General features: G+C 40.2%; 2 protein-coding genes across 2 annotated transcripts; one reads left to right on the top strand and one right to left on the bottom strand.

Annotated features, from left to right (window-relative positions):
- Positions 1 to 1,575: 1,575 nt before the first annotated feature.
- exo1 (exonuclease 1) lies at positions 1,576 to 13,087 on the bottom strand. Its single transcript, XM_030069934.1, has 14 exons — positions 12,976 to 13,087; positions 12,090 to 12,279; positions 11,824 to 11,943; positions 10,934 to 11,057; positions 10,288 to 10,425; positions 9,319 to 9,531; positions 8,335 to 8,522; positions 7,215 to 7,317; positions 6,868 to 7,093; positions 5,462 to 5,648; positions 4,296 to 4,851; positions 4,024 to 4,107; positions 2,941 to 3,128; positions 1,576 to 1,871 (listed from the first exon to the last, which is right to left on the bottom strand). The coding sequence occupies exons 2-14, from the start codon at positions 12,248 to 12,250 to the stop codon at positions 1,754 to 1,756; spliced, it is 2,406 nt and encodes an 801-aa protein (XP_029925794.1). The 5' UTR covers positions 12,251 to 12,279; positions 12,976 to 13,087; the 3' UTR covers positions 1,576 to 1,753.
- A 729-nt stretch (positions 13,088 to 13,816) lies between these two features.
- yipf4 (Yip1 domain family, member 4) lies at positions 13,817 to 19,222 on the top strand. The gene is made up of 6 exons (XM_030071065.1): positions 13,817 to 14,069; positions 15,491 to 15,644; positions 16,166 to 16,337; positions 17,542 to 17,619; positions 17,734 to 17,847; positions 18,399 to 19,222. The coding sequence occupies exons 1-6, from the start codon at positions 14,012 to 14,014 to the stop codon at positions 18,534 to 18,536; spliced, it is 714 nt and encodes a 237-aa protein (XP_029926925.1). The 5' UTR covers positions 13,817 to 14,011; the 3' UTR covers positions 18,537 to 19,222.
- The last annotated feature ends 585 nt before the right edge of the window (positions 19,223 to 19,807 follow it).

Genomic DNA, 19,807 nt, shown 5'->3' with positions numbered 1-19,807 from the left:
TATTTCATTTTTTCTCCCTCCAAAAACACATCTGTAACAAACCACACCGTGACTGACAAGTGAGACTAGACACTGAATCCTGCCGTAACTTGTGACGAGAACACATGAAACACCACACCCTCCAAACACACTGAGGAGCCTGTGTGGAGACAAACAGGTCAAGTGGAAGACATTACACACTGCTGTGAACAGGAAGCAAGCCGCCAGTCTCGCTGCCACATTCCTCAGTGTGCATGAGGGTAAGCCATTTTGAGTGAACACTCAAGTATGCATTGTTCATTTTTCAGCCATCTTACCAAGTGACACATTCTTTTACTGTTTCTTTGAAGCCATCCTGTCCGACAGACAGCAGGAAATGATGCAATCTCACCACATACGGCTGCTGTGTGATCCTCAAACATTATGGGGGGTCACATTCAAATTGCTGTTGAATTATAAATCCATAATAGCTCAATTGGAGCGCATTCTTCGGCATTCTTTCCTTTGCCATGGTGTCACAACAAATAAGATTAATCAAATGGATAGACAATTGGTGGCGTCACATGAGGCTAACATGATTCATGCTCTTTCCATCCAAGGATAACAGAAACGTGGATGTAGCCACTTTGCGTTTTTTTGTTGGTTTTTTTTGTGCTGGACAGGCACTTCTGGTCCTTGCCTATACTCAACTCTTTCCACCACTGCAGCTAACGCAGCTGATTAATTTTTGGAAGTGCTCCCATATCCTCAAATAACCTTGTCAAGCTAGTAAGCAGGGAGGCAATCAAACGGAAGAGAGCCACACACACACCAAAAAAAAAAAAAAAAAAAAAAAAAAAAAAAATGGACGTTCAACCAACTGTTTACTTCCACATTCCAAAATAAGGTGGATAAAGTCAACCTCTTTGAGCCAATATGCTACATCGTTTTAAAAGATACTATAAAAAGCATGAGCCCAGTCTTTTTATAGCATCCTAAAAAGATTTGCTCTATCAGACTTAGGGCGTTTTCACACCTATCTCGTTTGATCCGGACTTTCGGACTTTTTTGTGAAAGGTGCCGCAGACCACAGAATCACGGAGTTTGGTTCGGACTTTCAGGTGTGAAAACGCCCTTAGACACAAAGTGGGTGATTAGGATGTATAAACTGAGAAGACACCATGTGTTTTATAGTATCTTTAAAAAGATGCATTTGGGTCAAAAAGTCTTGATAATTTTCTGATCGTTGCATTGTAATTTCTGTTTTTACAAATGTGTGGCTACCGTATTTCCCCAATTAATCGCCCGGCCGCAAATAGCTGCCTGGGGTCTGCACCCATTTTGCGTATTAAACGCCCACCCGAATAACCGCCGGGGTGATTATTTGCATTATATTGAGGTAAACCCAAAATAAGGCTATTCACCTCATTTTTGCAGAAGTAAACAGTTGGCCGCACAATAACTATGTGGCACTTCCGTTTTCTGTCATAAGAGTGCTAGCTAACGTTAGAAAAAAGGCTGTACTGTAATCTTAAATTGACCGACTGTAAATATGTTGGACAGTAACCGTCATCACAATAATGGCCTGGTGCAGGTCTGTGCAAAAATAAATAAAGATACATTTGTAAAAACTAATAATAATAATTTTTATTCAAGCTAAAATCTATTCACAGGATTCAGAAACACTGATTAATGAGAAATCATGAACATACACAGTATGTATTGAAAAGGATGTTTGAACCTAAAAGCCCTGTGCCACACCAACTGCTCAGCAGCATGTGGACATGGGCAGGGATCAGAAGCTGGGGATCAAGCTCTTCTCCTTGTCTGTCAGAGGTGAGTTGGTTGGCAGGTTATCCTTCACAGGAGACATGGGCTGTCCTTTCTCGCATGGGTTCACTTTCTGACACTCTCTGCAACAAAAGCACAACAGCCTTGCTTTTAGAGCCCAAAACATCAAGTCAAAGACAGGAGCACCTTTCAGCTGGAGAAGCTGTGATGGATGCACCTCAGACACCATCTTGTTGTATGTGGCTGTCAAAGAAGAGATATCCAAGGTTCCCATCATGACCCTGTGAAGATTTCCATGACCTTCCATAACCATATAGTCTGAAAACTATCTGATGTGATGCAAGTGTGAAGCAAGTTTTAAATGCGTCTTTAAAAAAAAACTGTTATCCTTATGTGCAATTCCACAGCAGCGCCAGATTTCTACTCAGCACCTGGGACCATATATAGAATATGACATGATATATGAATGATATGTATGTAGAAGTTTTGTAGTATGTAGTATTTTGGTGTGATGAACGTTCAACCAGTGCAGTATTGGGGTACACTAAACATTTAAACTGTTAGAATTGAAGGTGTAATAAACCTATAAAGCTTCTCCTTTACTGATCCCCGAGGGAAATTCTTGCAGTTTTGCAGTCGTCCAGTAGGTGGCACTGTCCCGAAAAACAAGGGGTCTAGAACTGCAGGTCGAGTACCGCAGTGCAGTTTTACAGTCGTCCAGTCCAGTAGGTGGCGCTGTCGCGAAAAACGAGGGGTCTAGAACTGCGGGTCTGAATCTGCAGTCTCCGGGTCTGCAGACACATACTATTGGGGGTTTGGCCTGCGGCGCTGCCTGTCAGGTGCGCATGAAGCGCTCGTGCACTGTAGTATCGATACTTTGGCAAATTAATATCGTATCCGGATACGGCCTTTTGGTATCGATACTTTTCGGAGTATTGATATTTTTGACAACCCTAGATGAGATAGTCACATGCAATTGGGTAACAAAGGTATAAGTCTACCTCAGTATGACTAGAATGGTTAGTGACTACAGGAGAATCAGAAAGGTCAACCAATAGCCAGTTGAAGGCATTTTTAAATTTTAGGACAGAAAATTTTCATTGTCCAAAGGTTTTTCCTTTATTTTCCATGCAAACTAATGCATTTTCAACTCATTTTCAAAATCATAAAACCATATATTCAAAATCATACTTTTTGAATCCAAAGTTCTTCCAGAGGCCGCTGATGGTGGCCTGTAGGCCAGGGCTGTTTTCGTTATTGGCTTTCTTTCCAGGACCAGGAGGCTTCCTTCTCAGTCCACTGGCCCTGGCCTTTGATAAAACCTGGACCTTTGCTGCTTTACCCTGGCAGTTAGGTTTTAGCCTTGGTAGACCTGCAACCTAGAGAGAGAGAGAAAGAGTTTACTCAAGACAGCACAGAAGAAGAGAAAACAGAGGGACGTAAGCAAGACATTTTGCTGATATGTTAAATTGTTGACCTGCACCCTTTCCCAGAACTCAATTTGTTGATTTGATCTCAAGATTTTGATTGGTGTCAAACAAAATGTATGAAATAAACATTTAGCTTAAGCTCTGGGGAGGAAATGTTATTATAAAAGATTTTGTTCAGATATGTCCTATCCGGTCAGGCTCCCATATAAAGTGAACTTGCCAAGTCGGAGTTATGAGTGAACGTGGCAACAGCTAATGGGAGCTGCAGTACAAGGTGAAGAAAAAGACGTAGGCCTATCACCAAAATTCCCAATTCCAATTGCTCAACTCTTCATAAAGATGCTGTACAGAATCCTATGGAAAAGCATAAATGTCAGTGTGCCTGATAAGTCCAAATAAATGTGCAATTACAAATTAAATGACAGAAATCTTATACAAAATCCTTATGAGTGCTATTCTTGCAATGATGCCCTTTCAATGCATATTTATCGTGTATATATAAAGTGGTAGCTCCTTCAAAGACTTGAACCAACTTCTAGTAAAATAATAAAGTAGGAAAATCCTCCCCACATATCCAATAGGGAAAATGTTATTACTTTTAAATAAATATATTACAAAAAAAAAGAAAAAAAAGAAAAAAAAGAAAAAACATTATGGCCTAATACCTAAATAGATAAAATGCCAACTTTTGCTGATTGTTGTATGGAGCTGTGGGCAGGGATGAACCTCCATCACAGTGGACCACACTGACTGGTGGATACGTGATATTTTCAATAAGGTCAACAATGAGCCACTATCTGCATAATAGTGGATGGTTCTAATGCTTGTGCACATTAACCTTTACCTTCACCACACTGGGCCTCTTCTTCGCTTCTGGTGAGTGTACATGAATCTGACGTGCTTCTGAATCGTTGCTTGAGTTCATTTCCTGTGAGAACACATGAAAGAGAAGCGGCTTTGTCAGACGCACAATCGACGAAAATGCAACCAAAATAGATGTCACAGGCCCACTCACATAACCAACAAAATTATGAAAATGATGTGTGTGAGGGATGACCTCACCACCAAATGATACACATATACTTATAAGGGCAGAGGGAAATAATGTCATCATACAGAGTCAGCTTCCTCCTGGTGGGCCGGTGACAAGGAGGAGGGGAAAGAGAAGGCGGCAGGAATTTCCTCTTTGTGGCAGGACATGATGCAAGGCTGGGACTGGGAGAAGTAGGCACTGTCCTGGGAGGGGGGTGAGTCTGGGGGGCTGTACTCATCTTCTAGGCCCTTGTTGATAGAAGACACTGTCAGGGCCAGTGTACCTCCTGGGGGGTTTTGAGTGTTGGTGCTCCAAGGTAAACTCTCTTTCTTGAGTTGAAACTGCTGTAGGGCAGTCTTGCCAGAGGCTGACGTCGGGCTTTCTGATCGTTTGGTGATGGGGGAGGAGCCTGACCAACGAAACAGCCCAAGACCCTGACTGGCTAGCTGTGGGCGGGTAGAGGACGTGGGTGACGGAGGGTTTGGCGTGTCTGGAGATAAATCAGACCCGGGCTGGGTGCTGGAAGAGGACTTGTTGTCAGTTTGACTCAGAACTCTGGACTCCACATCGCCAGGTAAATCCTCCTGAAGCGACTGTTGAGTGCTCTGACTGGCCACCTCACAGGCACTGCTGAAGAACCTGGGATGGGAGGAGCATATGAACCACATAAGGACCAACAAACCAGCCTCACCTTACCACAAGTTACAGCTGTCACTCCTTTTGGCTACTAACTATGGTATTACATATAAAAGAGACAGAAGATTTGATTGTAACTTTTATTGTATTAATGGAAATGTGCTAAATTAATTTCTTTAACCCTCTTAAACCCCTGGGTGGGCTAGTTATTTTTTTATTTTCAAATTTTTTTGCCATTTTCTTGTAAAAAAATTTTGTCACGATTTTGGGCAATTTGTGGTCATTTTCTTGTCATTTTAAATATATAATTATAATAATTATAATAATTATAAGCACAGTCTGCTGATTTTCTGTTTTATTTTAGTTTTTTTTAATTTATGTCTAGTTTTTTTTCCTCTTCATTTTTTCTGTAATAATTTCAATGGGTTACAAGTTATTTTATTGATAGGAAGTTATTACATTAACAGTTGTAACATTTGCTAAGGTTCACTGTTTTTGTTTTGTCAGCAGCTACTAATGGTCATAAGCTGATCGTTACCACTGTGTTGTGGGACTGGACAGAATCTAGACTTGTCATTATACAAGCCTCAGTTTTCCATCCACTTTATGTTACCTGCTACGTGTGGCCTGGTGATCTCCCTCAACATCCTGGTTCCTCCTCTGCAGCAGAGTGGCAAAGCAGTTGCGTATTCTTGGTTGATCGCTTGAAGCTGGCTTGTCTGGCTGCACCTCTGGTCTAGATCGCTTCTGATCACAGGAGGAGTACTGCTGCAGCACCTCCTGGTCTGATATACCAGAATCTAAAGGACAAAAACATTAGAGTACAGATCAGCTGCAGGGAGGAGGTAAAAACAAGTGATGCACTGCATGCAAACTGCTTGTTCTGTAGATAGTAAAATAAAATATTTTATATAATATAAAATATTAGCATATTGTTTAAACTAAACATATTTGATAAGGTTTTTTTGCAACTCCCTGTCTCTGAGGGACAGCAGGCATGTCAAAAAATAGTTGTCATCATGGAACTTCAAAGGTCATTTGAACAACATCATTGGAACAGCATTTTCATTTTTATTTTTGAATCTGAATATTTCTGAAGCTGGTCAGGCTAAGGCTGCACAATTATTATTAATTATCAAAAAATTAGAATCACAGTTATTTTGGTCAGCATTGAGATCGTGATAATTTAAGACGATGACTCATAGATTTTGGGAACGAATGCCTTCATTATGCTTTTTGTAATAATTTGACCCTTATTGAAATGGTGGATGTCCTTGAGTTTTAAATATAACTGACCTGGAAAAACAAATAAATAAGATCAAAAACTACAATAAATAAAAATGAATAAGACTACTTTAGCCTTGTTCAACTATGACAGTGCACTGGCACCACATACTGTTCATTATTCAACATATTGGAGTCAATCCTTCTAAGAGGGACTGTTGAGACTGGCCCACTGTCATACATCAAGAATGGAAAATAAATGTCCAGCAAACTGTTTCTTTTGCAGGCACCACTTTATAGGAGCCTTGAAAGTGAATGAATAGTTAGCTGAGTTTGTTGAAACCAAAGTGGATTCAGAGCACTGTGGTAGTTTATGCTCTGTTTGGGCCATCTTTCAGCTTTCACAGAGTTTAGAAAATAAAGTAACATTTCAGTATGTTTGGCTGATCTGGTGCCTGCCAGAGCTTGTTTGAAGAGGTTGACATACATCAACGGAGAACACCCAAGAAAGCCAGAGCAACATTGCTAAACAGAATGCAGCCCTTTTGATTTTCTGGTATTCCTGGTTGTGGGAAGCCAAAATCGCAACTTAAAATAAAATGCAATTGATTTTGCAACCTACCACTGAAAAAGTGGTAGATGCATTTCTAGCAGGTTAGATAATTGCAATGCAGCCAGAATTGTGACTGTGACAAAAATGTGGACGCCTCTTCTGAGATCAATGCAATGACTGCTCACTGCTGCCCAGTCTCTGAAACAGCCTGCCAGATGACCTCAGTAATGTAACAAACGTACTTTCTCTTGATCTCTTAACCTGCCGCTCTCTGCCAGGAAGCCCGAGGCCCTCCAGACTGATAACTCTCTCCTTCCCCCTTGTGGAGGGAGGCCTGTCTGGGGGGGCAGCAGGCCTGGGTGGACCAGCACAGTCTGGCCTAACATCTGTACTCCAGATACTGCGTTCACTGGAGAGCTTGGGGGCTCCCGGTGAGTCATTCCAGGAGCAACTGCGTGGTTTTGATAGCTGAAAAGGCATTCGCAAATAAATGTCATCAATGTAGAGTTCTGTTCTGAGTCAAATTCAACACACTATTTTTTTTTTTAAAAAGCTGAAAATGTGTTGACGTAATAAGGACCCGTGATACCTGTGTGATAGGTTTGTCTGGGTTGAAGTCATCTATCCTCTCCATGGTGTTGATGTCCAGGTTCCCCAAGGCCATCTGTAAGCCTTTGCCATCTCCAAAATTTCTTGAAATAAGTCATTAAGGAATGGAGACTCTGCAAGTAGTGGAGAGGAAGCTGAATTTTCCAAATCAAACATATTCATAGCCCCAAACAGAGGTACGCAAACATTTTTTAACGTTTATGTTGCAGGCTTGCTTTTATTTTTTGCCTCTTATTTTTAATTGAATTTCTTTGGAACATTTACAAAGTCTCTCTTTAATTTAATTGTTGTTTTTTCAGTTATTTTCTCCTAAATTTACTTCTTTTTTTTTTTGCTATTTTCCTGATCATTTCTTTCTTATTTATTAATCAACCTTTTTTCTCCAAGTTTATTTTTTGGGCATTTCTGTTTTATTACACAGTCACAGTGAAGAGAGACTGGAAAGACAGGGCAGAGAGAGGGGGTGACAAGCAGCAAAGGGTCCCAGTCGGATTCAAACCCAGGCCGCTGCAGGTGAGCCTTAGTATTATATGGTATGCGCTCTACATGGTCATCCCCTTTTTCCCCCCAAGCTTTTGAAAGAAGGGGAATTTCATTCAGTTTTGATAGAATTAATTTATAATCTTTATCAACCTCTACTGGTTACTAGTAGGAACTGCAGCAATGAAATAAACACAACCTCTCTGGCAGTGTCCCCAACCTCTCCATCTTGCTAAGCTACAGTAGCCTGTAACAGACAAAAACTACAGTCAAACTCACACCAGTTAGCGAGTTACAACACAAAAAATAGAATAGAATTTCTGTCGTAATAACAACAGCAGTACAACAGAAACATCTACACATTAAGTAACATCACTACTTAGTATACTGGAATAATAGTCTACTAGCTTGTATTTTTGCCCTGCTCGCAAACTGAGACATTTCAAATCGTAGCAGCAAGTCAAGAAATGCTGACAAGGTGCAGCCTTCCTCACACGTAATCTGACTGGAAAGGCTTCAGCTAACCATAATGCGTGTATGTATGTGCTGTGCTTCACTTTATGGCTAGTGTGTTTGGACAGATGATGTTAGGTCACGTCCATCATGGGGTGCAAGGATACTTCCCAGCATAGCTGAGAGAGGCTGGGTCGATGTGGTCCGGGTATGGGTTGAGGGGCACGAGCTTCCTCCTGACAGGATCGAACACGAGCTGATAGAGGAAGGTGTTGTTGGCCTTGGTGAAGCCTTCCACATACTCTTCAGGCACCACCATGCTCATCTTCAAGTACTGCCCCATCTTCCTGATCACCTGATAAGGCAAAGAGAGCTCTCACACAAAATAGTCTGTAGCAGACCTGCCAGGGACCAAGCAAGCAGGTACAAGGGGTCACCGGTATATTTTCCATCAAAATGAGGGTTTTTATTTACCCAAAACCTCAAAAAGGTACAAAACAACATTACCAAAGAAAAGTTCTGAGCCTATGAAAGGGGTCAACTAAACGGACCTGAACTCAAAAATTTGTAAGTTATTATTTGTAAATAGGCCAGTACATAAATTTGCAAAAATTTCTAAAATTCTGTTTTCACTTTGTCATTATGGGGTACTGAGTGTAGATTAATGAGAGAAAAAATGAATTTAAACAATTGTAGCATCAGGCTGCAACATAACAAAGGAAAAAAAAAAAGTGAAGGAGGTCTGAATACTTTCTGAATGCACTGTAAGTGAATTCACTTTTCTTTTAAAAAAATTGAGCAAATCAGAAAAAAATGACATGGAAAGCTGCAACAAAATAGCCAAAAGTTAAATGAAAATTACCCGATTTTTTTTTTTTAATTAACTCCCCGACACATAAAGCACACAAAGAAAAGAAAGAGAAAGAGAGAGAGAGAGGGGGTGAGAGAGAGAGGGGGGGAGAGAGAGAGAGAGAGAGAGAGAGAGAGAGAGAGAGAGAGAGAGAGAGATGGGGGGAAAAAAATTGGTGAAAACTTTACAGTAAGCACACCCAGCTCTTGGGTTTCAAAGGGTTAAAGCCAAAAGTGTGAAACAGTCAGTTCCATGAGTGCTGTCAGGAAGTGGCTGTTTGATAGACTGAAGCTGGCCCCACCTTGAGGATGTCGGGGTTGTTGGCGATCCGCAGCAGCTTGCAGGCCTTGCCCAGCCCAATGCCATGAAGCGAGGGCAGGTAGTCGCAGCCAGAGAGGATGCACATGTGGCGAAACTTGTCCTCGGTGAAAACATCCCCCAAAGATCGACAGCGGCCCAGGTGGCTCTGATCTATCTCCAGCCCGTTGCCCTGCTTGTCCATTTTAAGGATGACCTGTGTGTCATAATGACAGGCATTTTTTGTTGTTGCAGTGGTGTTGTCAGGGTGTTGATGGCATGTTGGCATAGTGTTGCTGATATCAGTTCATTTTACCAGATACTGTTTTATTTCACACCATAGGGAAATTAAACTCAACCTGAACCGTATCATTAAGAAAAAACTAATTTCACAATGCAAAGTTTGTTTTTCTTTTTCAAACTGCAGCTCTCTTTGTTTTATTATCTCTCTTTGTTCTATGTTGTTTCTGCACGTTTCCCCAAGTTAGAGCTTCCGGACTGAGATGCATCTATAGAAAGCTGGTAGGAATCACATCTCAAACTACCTCCAAATGTGGTTTTGACCCAATTTCTCAAAAATCTTATTGCATGTGGTTTTTGCCTGTCCAGACTTTCTTATGGCAATCTGGATATAATCTGGATTTGCCAAAAAACAGATTTGGGCTGGCGAGAGAGGAGAGGCCACATTCGCACACACATCACGACATCAACTCATTTTGTAGTTTTGTTACAGCATGATCAACAAAATTTTTTTCCCCCAAAACATATTTGAAAGCTAGACTGAAATTAATGCAACTTTACAACAATAATGTTACCTTCACCTTCACTAATGGATATGGGTCAGACTCTTGTTCTGCCCACTTTGCCTCCACTTTTAAAATAAAATCAATGTGTCACAGCCCCAATGACACATCAGCTGCAGACTTTCAACAATGCAACATATTTAGAGGAATTTGAGGATTATAGTGTATACCTTTTTACAGCCAAATGCTAGGAGGTCGGAGTCCTCAGTAATGACAGCATGGGCCAAGCCAGACTTGCTGAGGAACGCTAGCTGAGCATCAGCCTCATATGGAGCCACGATGCAATCAACCCCTCGAGTTCTTGCAGCCTGGTGGAAAACAACACACACACACTAATTTTGCATGATATGCCTACCATCAGCAAAATGCAACATTCTCAGGTATAACCACAAAGTGCAAAATAAAATGACAAGGGAAGACAGATGAACTATAGGTTTCAGAAAGCCAAATTTAATAATTTGAATATCCTTTGAATGCTGCCTGGAATGAAATTTAATCCCAAAGAAGACAGGATAGAGGTGGTTTCTGCTGGGTTTGTTGTGTAAATGCATTCACTGAAGTTAATCACAACATCAACTTCAAGAGGCCATTAAAAAAACTCTTCCTCTTTGTGTAGTTTAGTGTGCAACAAAGGCCATAGTATAGCTAAAATGAGCTTGAGCTGTAGCTACAGTGCATTCAGAAAGTATTCGATCTGGCTCCATTCAATGATCAGCAATCCAATATAATTGATACTAAGTGAAAATGGCATTCTGCATTAATCCAAGAGCTGACAAACAGTGTAAAAAAACTCTCATTGTATGGCAAAGTTCTGACCTTGATAACGTTGTGAGCCATGCCTGGGGTGATGTTAACACAGCGGGTGAAACAATCTCTGGCCTCAGAAAGCTTTCCTTCACGTAGCAGCTGCCGGCCTTTGTGAAGGTTGGCTTGTCGACGTCTGGAAAGAAAATAATAGTATATGAAAAATGATTGATGTAGCAGTCATTCACCACAATTCTGTCCTCTGGTCATAATTAGGCTCAACAAATCCGAGCATGTCTTCAAGTTTGATGAAGGTAGATGAAGGAGGAGGGAAGAATGTATTTCTGTCGTGGACTATATTTGTTTGTAAAATAGCCTATCACAAGAACGTTTGTAATCCCTTTGTTTCAAGGTTGTGCAAGGAAACAAGTGAGGTTGCAGATGAGTCAAAAAAAAAAAAAAAAAAAAAAAAAAGCAACTTTCACCCAGGAGACCTGAGTTCAGATCCAGCATGACATGACAGTTATGTTCTTATTGTTTTTGTAAACGTTGTTACCTTAACCAATGAATGAATGAATGGTTTATTTCAGTTACAGTTAAATTACAAAGTTGAAAAATTTGCAATCAGTACATGCTTGCACAATACAATTTCCTCACCAAATAAATTTAGCAAACTGTAACCGAAAAAGGAACAGGCTGAAGCCAAGGCTTATTTTTGCCTATCTTAGTACAATAAAACAGCCAAGTATATCAGTGATCAAGTGTTTTTATGCCTAAATCTAACCTTAACCAAGTACTTTTGGTGGCTAAAGTAAACACACTGGCTAAAATGTCGTCATACATGACATACAAGATATGCTGATTAGAAATGTAATGTAAACTTTTGAGTACCTGCACATACCCTCCATTCAATCAAACACATGCAGAAAGCCTCCCAGTAAATCCTCTGTGAAGATACTCACTCTCGGCGAGCCTTTTCCACTTCTTCTTTTGAAGGCAGATTGTGTCCATCGAACACCAGAATGGGCTTCACATTAAAGGACAATAGCATGTCCACAAATTTCATACAGTACAATACATACCTAGAATTGGAAAAATTAAGAAAGATTTATTATTTATGAGCATCAACACTCACTCAAGAATACATACTACCATCTTCAGCAACCCCCATAAGACACCATCTCAAACAAGCGTTCATTCAGCTAAACTGTTGACTCATAACACTTACTGATCAGTTGGCTCCCCTTTGGCAAGCTTTTCTGCACATGAAAACGCTCCTTTGTGCAGCCAGCAGTAAGTGTCCACGGCCACAGTCTGTCCTTTGTATTTTTTGACATTGATGGGCTCTGATGCATCTTTGATAAACTGCAACAATCCAGGGATTCCCATTTTGATACTTGACTTGAGTTCAGAGTGACCTGTAAAGGAAAATGTGATCCTGAATAATGTCAAGTACAATGATAGACATTCATAGAATCTCACTCAGCGTTTCGTAAATCACTAGGATCTGCTCCTCAGTTCGGCATCCATCCCAGACAAGTACCCGTGAACACTTACGTTGTACACACGTTAATCACACACACACACACACACACACACACACACACACACACACACACACACACACACACACACACACACACACACACGTCATTCCTAGCTGCTAGCAAGCATTGTCAGCGGATTGATGTATGGATTGATTGGGAAAAACTAAAAACTACTGCTTTACAGAGTTCATCAAAAAACGAAATTAGCAGAGAACCTAACGTTAGCTAGCAATTCGACCATGGTTCTAACGTACCAAAGCAAGACTTAATTGGCAGAAGTTTGCGTTTTAGTTTGAGTAGACATGGCTTGTTTAAAAATTGGTTAACTAGCTCGTCCCAAATTGCAAATTCGACCCAGCTCGGCTTTGCCCATGTAACAAAAGTTCACTGGCATTTCTTTGGCAAGCAGTTTGCTAGTTAACGTTACTCTTGTCGCGTAACTTTAATGTAAACGTTATTAACGTTAATTAAAGCCCGAAGGAACGCGGACAAGCTAAACACATACAAATGTAACAAAGGACAAGTATAACGAAACAAAATTTCACTCAATGCTGAAATAAAACTCACCTGTATTGTGGTTAACTCATGTATAATGTTAGATAAAAGGACCGTGGTTTAACACAGGAGGAAAGCAGCCTCGAGTTTGTTTTTAGCGGCAAAAGTGGTGCGTCGACGTCAGTTGTTGCTATTGGCCAGCGAGACCCAGGAGGCGGGATATAGAGAGTAAAAGGGGCGGTGACTCTTTAGCAAGAAAATTCATGCTCTTCTGTGTCAAGAACGTCATTTTCACCAAGGACCGAGAAATGTCACCAATTACATGGGTCATCGACAGTTTCGCTCATATCCACTAAATCTCGCATTTTTAATAATTACAAAATATAACGCGTCTGTTGTTGATTTAGTTACATCATCCATCCACTAGATGGCCGGTCTTGATAATGGATAATCGCGTTGGGGATTTGCAGCATTCATGTAACATACGAGAAACAGCACTGTAGAAAGGTTCGCACTTTCAGACTCGTTTGCATAATTGAAGACGCAATAGTTGAAGTTTAAAAGCTGTTGCACACGCGACACAGGGTATCCACTAAGTGACTGATACACTCAAGTTCATATGCTACAGCATACAAAACCATGTAAACTCGCAAACTGTCCTGGGCATTTTTAGAGCTGTGATAACCAAATAATTTACAGTATGTGATAAAATGCGTTTATTTTGTTCGTTTCATTTGAAATAAACACATTCTGCCCTGGACATGATAGCAGATCATCCCTTGCTGAAGTAGGACAAAACAGGAAATTGGGGTCCAACGAGTTCTATTTTAGGGAATTTGGGTGCATGTTCTCGATTATGCCTCCTTTCCGAGACGACTTGAATGCGGCATAATACGTGTCTCCTTTCCCAGCTTCCTCTGCACTTCCTGCTTTACACTCAACACCACAGCGGTGACAGACGCAACGAAAACAAAATGGAATAGTTCTTATTTCTCTAGTGAACGGCGTTAACGACAGCGTAATTTCTGCGTTTTGCCGGCAGATCATACTGGCCGTTCATTTAAATGTCATTTTTTAAGACTTGGGGTGTGTTGCAGTAACATCAACAATGCAGTTCTCTCCCACTAACGGAGATTTCACTTTCGTGTCATCGGCAGAGGCTGAAGGTAATGCAGATATAGTTAGCTTTCGAGCTAGCAGGCCTCAAAATAACTAACTTTCGCGATTCATGCGATTTGTCACAGTGTCAGTCACTCTGTGAAGAGAAGTTTTTCTGTAATGTATCTACTCCACTAAAAGGAACACTTAAGTGGAGTTGTTATATTTAAATCATTTGTATGCAGCACTGTTTATCATTTAGCTAGCCTTGCCTCATACGTGCCTTTTTTCGGTGCAAGAAGAGAACGTTGCACCAAGCTTCCTTAAAAATGTTCGCATTTTTGTTTTTTCTTTATTGACAAACGTGCACGTCCCATAAAATAGAACCCAATACCTAGTCTAAATCTTGAGGAGCTACCCCTCAATTCGGCGCACCACGCCATTCACCAAGCGTGGCTTAATGTCCAAATTTCAACTTTTCCACTTGGTTCACCCTGCTTCCTACTGTGACACGGCCGAATAATATTGCAAGAATGACAGACGAAACCGCCCTGAAACTTATTTAATTGAACTGGTGTAAAGCTGCTTTGCGCTTGGCCTTACGGATGTGTGTATAACTGAAGAGAAGACCATACACCGGTCTTGTATCTAGTAACTGTTATGTTATAGCTGATAAGCAAAACACTAGTCTGACAAATGGAGATGGAAGTCATGATGGTCAGGATACCATGACGTACAGTTGTTAACTATGTTGGCTTATGTACTTTGATAAAACAAAAGAGGCTTTAACTCCTCCTGCAAGGTTGGCATTTGCTGAAACGTCATGTTTTTCTTACTGTGCAATATGCTGTTTACAAGCTGTGATAGGTAGATTAAAATGAACTTTTAGTGCTTTCAAGATGCTCTCAACCCCTGGACACATTTTGTATGCATCTGTGTTTCTTTGGGGTCTGTTTGACCGCAGGCTGCTTTAGCTGTATAAAACATAAGAACATAGCAACACTTTACACAAATTTGTTGTAGTTGTTTTGGATGACACTGAGGAATCATAACATGCCATTTATTCTTCAGAAAGCTTCCCTCTGCTTTAGGGCCTCACCAAACATAACCATACCTGCAGCAGAGCCGGAATCACTGATGGTTATTGTGACATTTATAGGGTGATGATTCCCACAAGAACTTTGATATTTAAGTGCGATGAGTGGGGGAGGTCATGTTTTATTTAAAGAACTGTTTTGGTCATCAACAAGACACATAAAGTCCCTGAAACGGAGACCTGGGTAACAGTTGTTATTATAAACAATTTCTGGAGGTTCAAATTACTGGGGTCAAATTGACCCAAAAGGTAACAGTAGGGTTAAGCATTAATACCTTATGCTCTGTCATTTACCATGCATCTCAGGGATAGATTTTGAATGTCTTTAATCCAATAGAGAGTAAGTGCAATGCTTTCATGGAGGTGTTTGGTAAACAGCTCTCTTCTCCACAGAACTAAGTGGCAGCATCGATGCCCCGGACATTAAGCTGAACATGGGGAGTGAAAGTGGAAAAGACCCTTATGCCACCACCTTCCTGAGGCAGCGAGGCTACGGCTGGCTGCTGGAGGTCGAGGACGACGACAGTGAGGAGAGCAAACCTCTTTTGTGAGTGAACCGTTAGTTCTCAGCATTGTCTGCTCCAAGCAGTAATTGCACTTGTGTCTCTGTGTCAAATAATATAGGTTTTTAAATATACTGATTCTCATTTATTTTTATATAGATTGACCTTACTTCATTCTTATAAGCTATGACCGTACTTGATATTAACGGTAAATACCTTCCTTTTCACCCAAAAATGACAAATAATCAGTGTTTACACTACTTGGGGTGCAGAAGCACTTACACTATGGGACACTATTCACCACTGAAACTAACTGTGGTACATCTTCTGCTAATACTAAAAATACTCTTAATGAAAAAGCATATCCATGTATATTTGTGTTAACAACATGATCATGTTCAGTGATAACATACATGAATGATATGAATCCAATTAAAATGTTAAATTAGGATAAGGTCAGGGTACGGGCTTTCTGTAGATAGTGACTCTTGTAATCTTTCTTCTTCCCATTAATTTCATTGAAAAGCTCCACATTTGAAATGTGACGTCCTCTTTCTCTGGGCAGGGAAGAGCTGGATATCGACCTGAAGGACATCTACTACAAGATTCGCTGTGTGCTGATGCCCATGCCATCTCTGGGTTTTAACCGGCAGGTGGTAAGGGACAACCCAGACTTCTGGGGCCCTCTGGCAGTGGTTCTGCTCTTCTCCATGATCTCCATCTATGGACAATTCAGGGTGAGCAGGACAAAATACACACCACTGTTCGATCTATCTTCACAATTTCAAGTATATTGCCATAACTGCTGGAGAAAAGGGGAAATTAAAGACGCACTTCATGAAGTGGAGCTGCAAAAGAGCAGAACATTCCATCACTCCTAACTGAGATGTCTTAGGTGTCCCTTACTTGTGCTAATAATTAGTAGTATTACTTAGCAGTTAGTCTTGTTGGCACACAGAAAGTGTTGTTTCAAAACTGAGCAGCAAATTGTAAACAGCAACAAGCAAGCTGGAAAGGTGAACTCTTCAACATTGGCTGAACCTACTGCTTAAGATATTTTCTGTATCTCCTAGGGGTGCAACAGATAACAAGTCACAGATCAGATTGTAAAAAAACAACAAAAAACCTCTTACAACCCCTAGGCCAGTTTTGCTAATTTACCAGTGCCTTTAAATGTAATCTTGTGGCAGAATCACTTCTTGTCTCAGCCAGGCATGCCATATATTGCTTTTCTTTCCGTTTCTTTCCTTTTTCAGGACAAATGAGGCTACCCAAACTGTGCCCATCTGGCATGTAACAAATGTCAGTGTCAAATGATGATGACAAATGTCTTTGGCCTAACTTTTGCAGTTTGTTTAAATCTTTTATTTGTGGATTTTGTGATTTCTCTATTGTCTATTGTCAAAAAAACAGAATTTCCCATGACCTCTCATATTACTTGTACCTCTTCATCAAATGATGTCACCATAGTAATGGGAGCTCCTCATTTGATCGGGCTTCTCAAGAACGTATCATGGCTGTGTTTATTGTGTCTGTGTGTGGCAGACTGACTGATCCATCAGACTAAATAGATGCCATGCGATTTTTGATTTGTAAAAAACAGTGATAGTAAAATCTTATTTCACGATGATGGTTAAATTTTGCAAAGTGATCCACAGTTCACATGTGAGCTGAACCGCTGGAAGTGATCCGTATGGATCAGCTATGTTCTGTTACACCCCTACTATTTCCATGTCTAAGCAGCCACCCAGAAGAAAAAAATCAGTTTGAGGAGTGCTTAGTTTACAGGTGTCACGTTGTGATTTCTTGGTCATGAAATGTTGAAAAGTCCTCGTTTTCTGTCTCCAGTATGATATCCATGGATCCATCCTAAACATTCAGTCAGTTATTACACACTGAACTGTGTTGACACTTAACTGCTCTCACATCATGTTCCTCAAGGTTGTGTCTTGGATTATCACCATCTGGATATTTGGATCACTAACAATCTTCTTGCTGGCCCGTGTTCTTGGTGGTGAGGTAAGTGCACTCTTGTATAGTCAGTGAAGAACCACAATCTCATAATTCCATCTCTTGTTTTTAATGCATAATGTAAATCTTTGACTTATGGACTCACCGTCTTCTGTTGACCAGGTTTCTTACGGGCAAGTTCTTGGAGTGATTGGATATTCCCTTCTCCCTCTCATCGTAATTGCTCCTCTACTCTTAGTGATCGGGGGTTTCGACGTGGTTGCTACACTAATAAAAGTGAGTCACAGAATTACAATAATTTAACAGAATTTTAATTTTCATGTGATATTATTTCACTTCCCCCTAGCTGTTATGTAGGACAGTATTGGTGCTTTCTTCCTTTTGTTGTTATTGACAATGCTAACTGACAGTTAGCATTTGGAGCATCCAGCCAGTATCCAGCACTCAGTAACAATGAGAGGAAGAGAGCACCACTACTGTCCTACAGAACAGCTAGAGGAGAAGTGAAATAATATGTTTTTGTAAAATGGGTGAAGTATCCCTTTAAACAGAGTTTATATGTAATTCTACATATAAACAGAGTTTATATGTAGAATTGTGATTCTGTGTACTTGACCTGCTGGTCAAGTACACAGAATCAGATCCTGTTAACCCTTAAAGAAGCTAGTTTCAGCACTGCAGTAATTCTTACATCCTGGACCCCCCATATCTTATCAAAACATCTCCTGCAATTATTAGACTTGTCCACAGACCTGCCAACACTTCAACTTTTTGTAGTATTGGCCATGAATCTATGTAATAATTTATTCTGTGTTTTCATCTTTCAGCTTTTTGGAGTGTTCTGGGCTGCTTACAGTGCTGCTTCATTGCTTGTCGGAGATGAGTTCAAAACAAAGAAGCCTCTTCTCATATATCCCATATTTCTTTTGTATATCTACTTCCTTTCACTATATACTGGTGTCTGACTGGACCAATCGCAACTGTGGATCTATTGTTGGATAATGACCCTGGAGTATGGTGAAAAGAAACACGGCGATCTGTTCAAGACGGAAACGAAGGAAAATGGATTTTTTAACAGTTTTTGTTGTGTCCAAATCCTATACTGTGGGGGTATCAGGTATATGATAAATTAGTGTATATGATTTTGACCCTTATGTCTTTGTTGAATAAAAAAAAAAAACAAAGAAAACATAAGCTTTTACTGTTTAAATCTCTGTATGCAGATTCCTATTCTTGTTCACCAGTACACACAGTCCCCATGATCCTGCAGTTACTGTAATCTAAGATGATTGTAAATATTTTATCAAAGTGGGCTATCTACTATCTTAAATCATAAAAAGGTTGTATGCTAGTTATAATTTTTGGGGTTTCTTTTTCTCTTTGAAGAATGTGGTGCCATATACCTTTGTATATTAAATTCAAACAAAGAATTCGACAATAGACACCCCCCACCCCCACCCCCACCCCAAGAAATAGGGTTAAGCATACTGTTACGCATTTTTGTGCACTGTTATGCGTTCTATAATAATGGCCATTTATACTTTTATTTTTTACAAACTTGTTTATTAACTTATGGATTTCAGCCTGGATAGATGGGCTCTGGATAGATGGGGCAGTTTGAGTGAAATAAAGCATTGTCTACTAAATGTGATGTCTTTTATCCTGTCACTAATTTTTCTATCTATCTATCTATCTATCTATCTATCTATCTATCTATCTATCTATCTATCCATGCATCATCTTTAATATTTGGCAAGCATTTCTCCATCAGTCATGTTTTCAGAAATTATGGTAGTTTTTTTGTTACTGAAACTGCTTGCCTTTTCAAGGCACGCACTTAATAAGTATGCAAGAAAATAAGATGTGTTGCCTTTTCAAGGCAACCATATAATAAAAATGAGTAAATAAATGAGTGCATTAATACACAAGTAAGTACATAAAATAAATTAAGAGAATGCTAGGCTTAAAAACGATGTTTTAAGATTTCTTTTTTCTTTTTTTTTTATATTCTTTTAAAGGTGTTTACGGATTGGCCTGCTCATCTGGCAGGCCATTCAGAGGACCACAGACACCTAATGCTGCCTCCTCGGGTTCTCTGTCCACAGCCTGGGAACAAGTAAAAGGCCAGTGCCAGAAGAGCTGAATGATCTAAAGGGAGCTTACTTTAGAAGCATGTCTGACAAGTATTCAGGTGCTAGTCCGTTTAGTGATTTGAACAGCAATGAAAGTATTTTAA

Source organism: Myripristis murdjan, chromosome 15 (genome assembly GCF_902150065.1).
Source record: "Myripristis murdjan chromosome 15, fMyrMur1.1, whole genome shotgun sequence".
Lineage (NCBI taxonomy): Eukaryota > Metazoa > Chordata > Actinopteri > Holocentriformes > Holocentridae > Myripristis > Myripristis murdjan.
This window is presented reverse-complemented; position numbering and strand designations above follow the sequence as displayed.

Bases quoted from the DNA above. Each gene is read 5' to 3' on its own strand.
- exo1 (XM_030069934.1), bottom strand. From the start codon at position 12,250: ATGGGAATCCCTGGATTGTTGCAGTTTATCAAAGATGCATCAGAGCCC. The intron at 7,318-8,334 runs GTATCCTTGCAC...ACTTATTTCAAG, and splicing joins TCTCTCAGCTATGCTGGGAA to AAATTTTGGAGATGGCAAAG. The intron at 4,852-5,461 runs GTAACATAAAGT...CTCCCATCCCAG, and splicing joins CACCAGGCCACACGTAGCAG to GTTCTTCAGCAGTGCCTGTG.
- yipf4 (XM_030071065.1), top strand. From the start codon at position 14,012: ATGCAGTTCTCTCCCACTAACGGAGATTTCACTTTCGTGTCATCGGCA. The intron at 17,620-17,733 runs GTAAGTGCACTC...TCTGTTGACCAG, and splicing joins CCCGTGTTCTTGGTGGTGAG to GTTTCTTACGGGCAAGTTCT. The intron at 17,848-18,398 runs GTGAGTCACAGA...TTCATCTTTCAG, and splicing joins TGGTTGCTACACTAATAAAA to CTTTTTGGAGTGTTCTGGGC.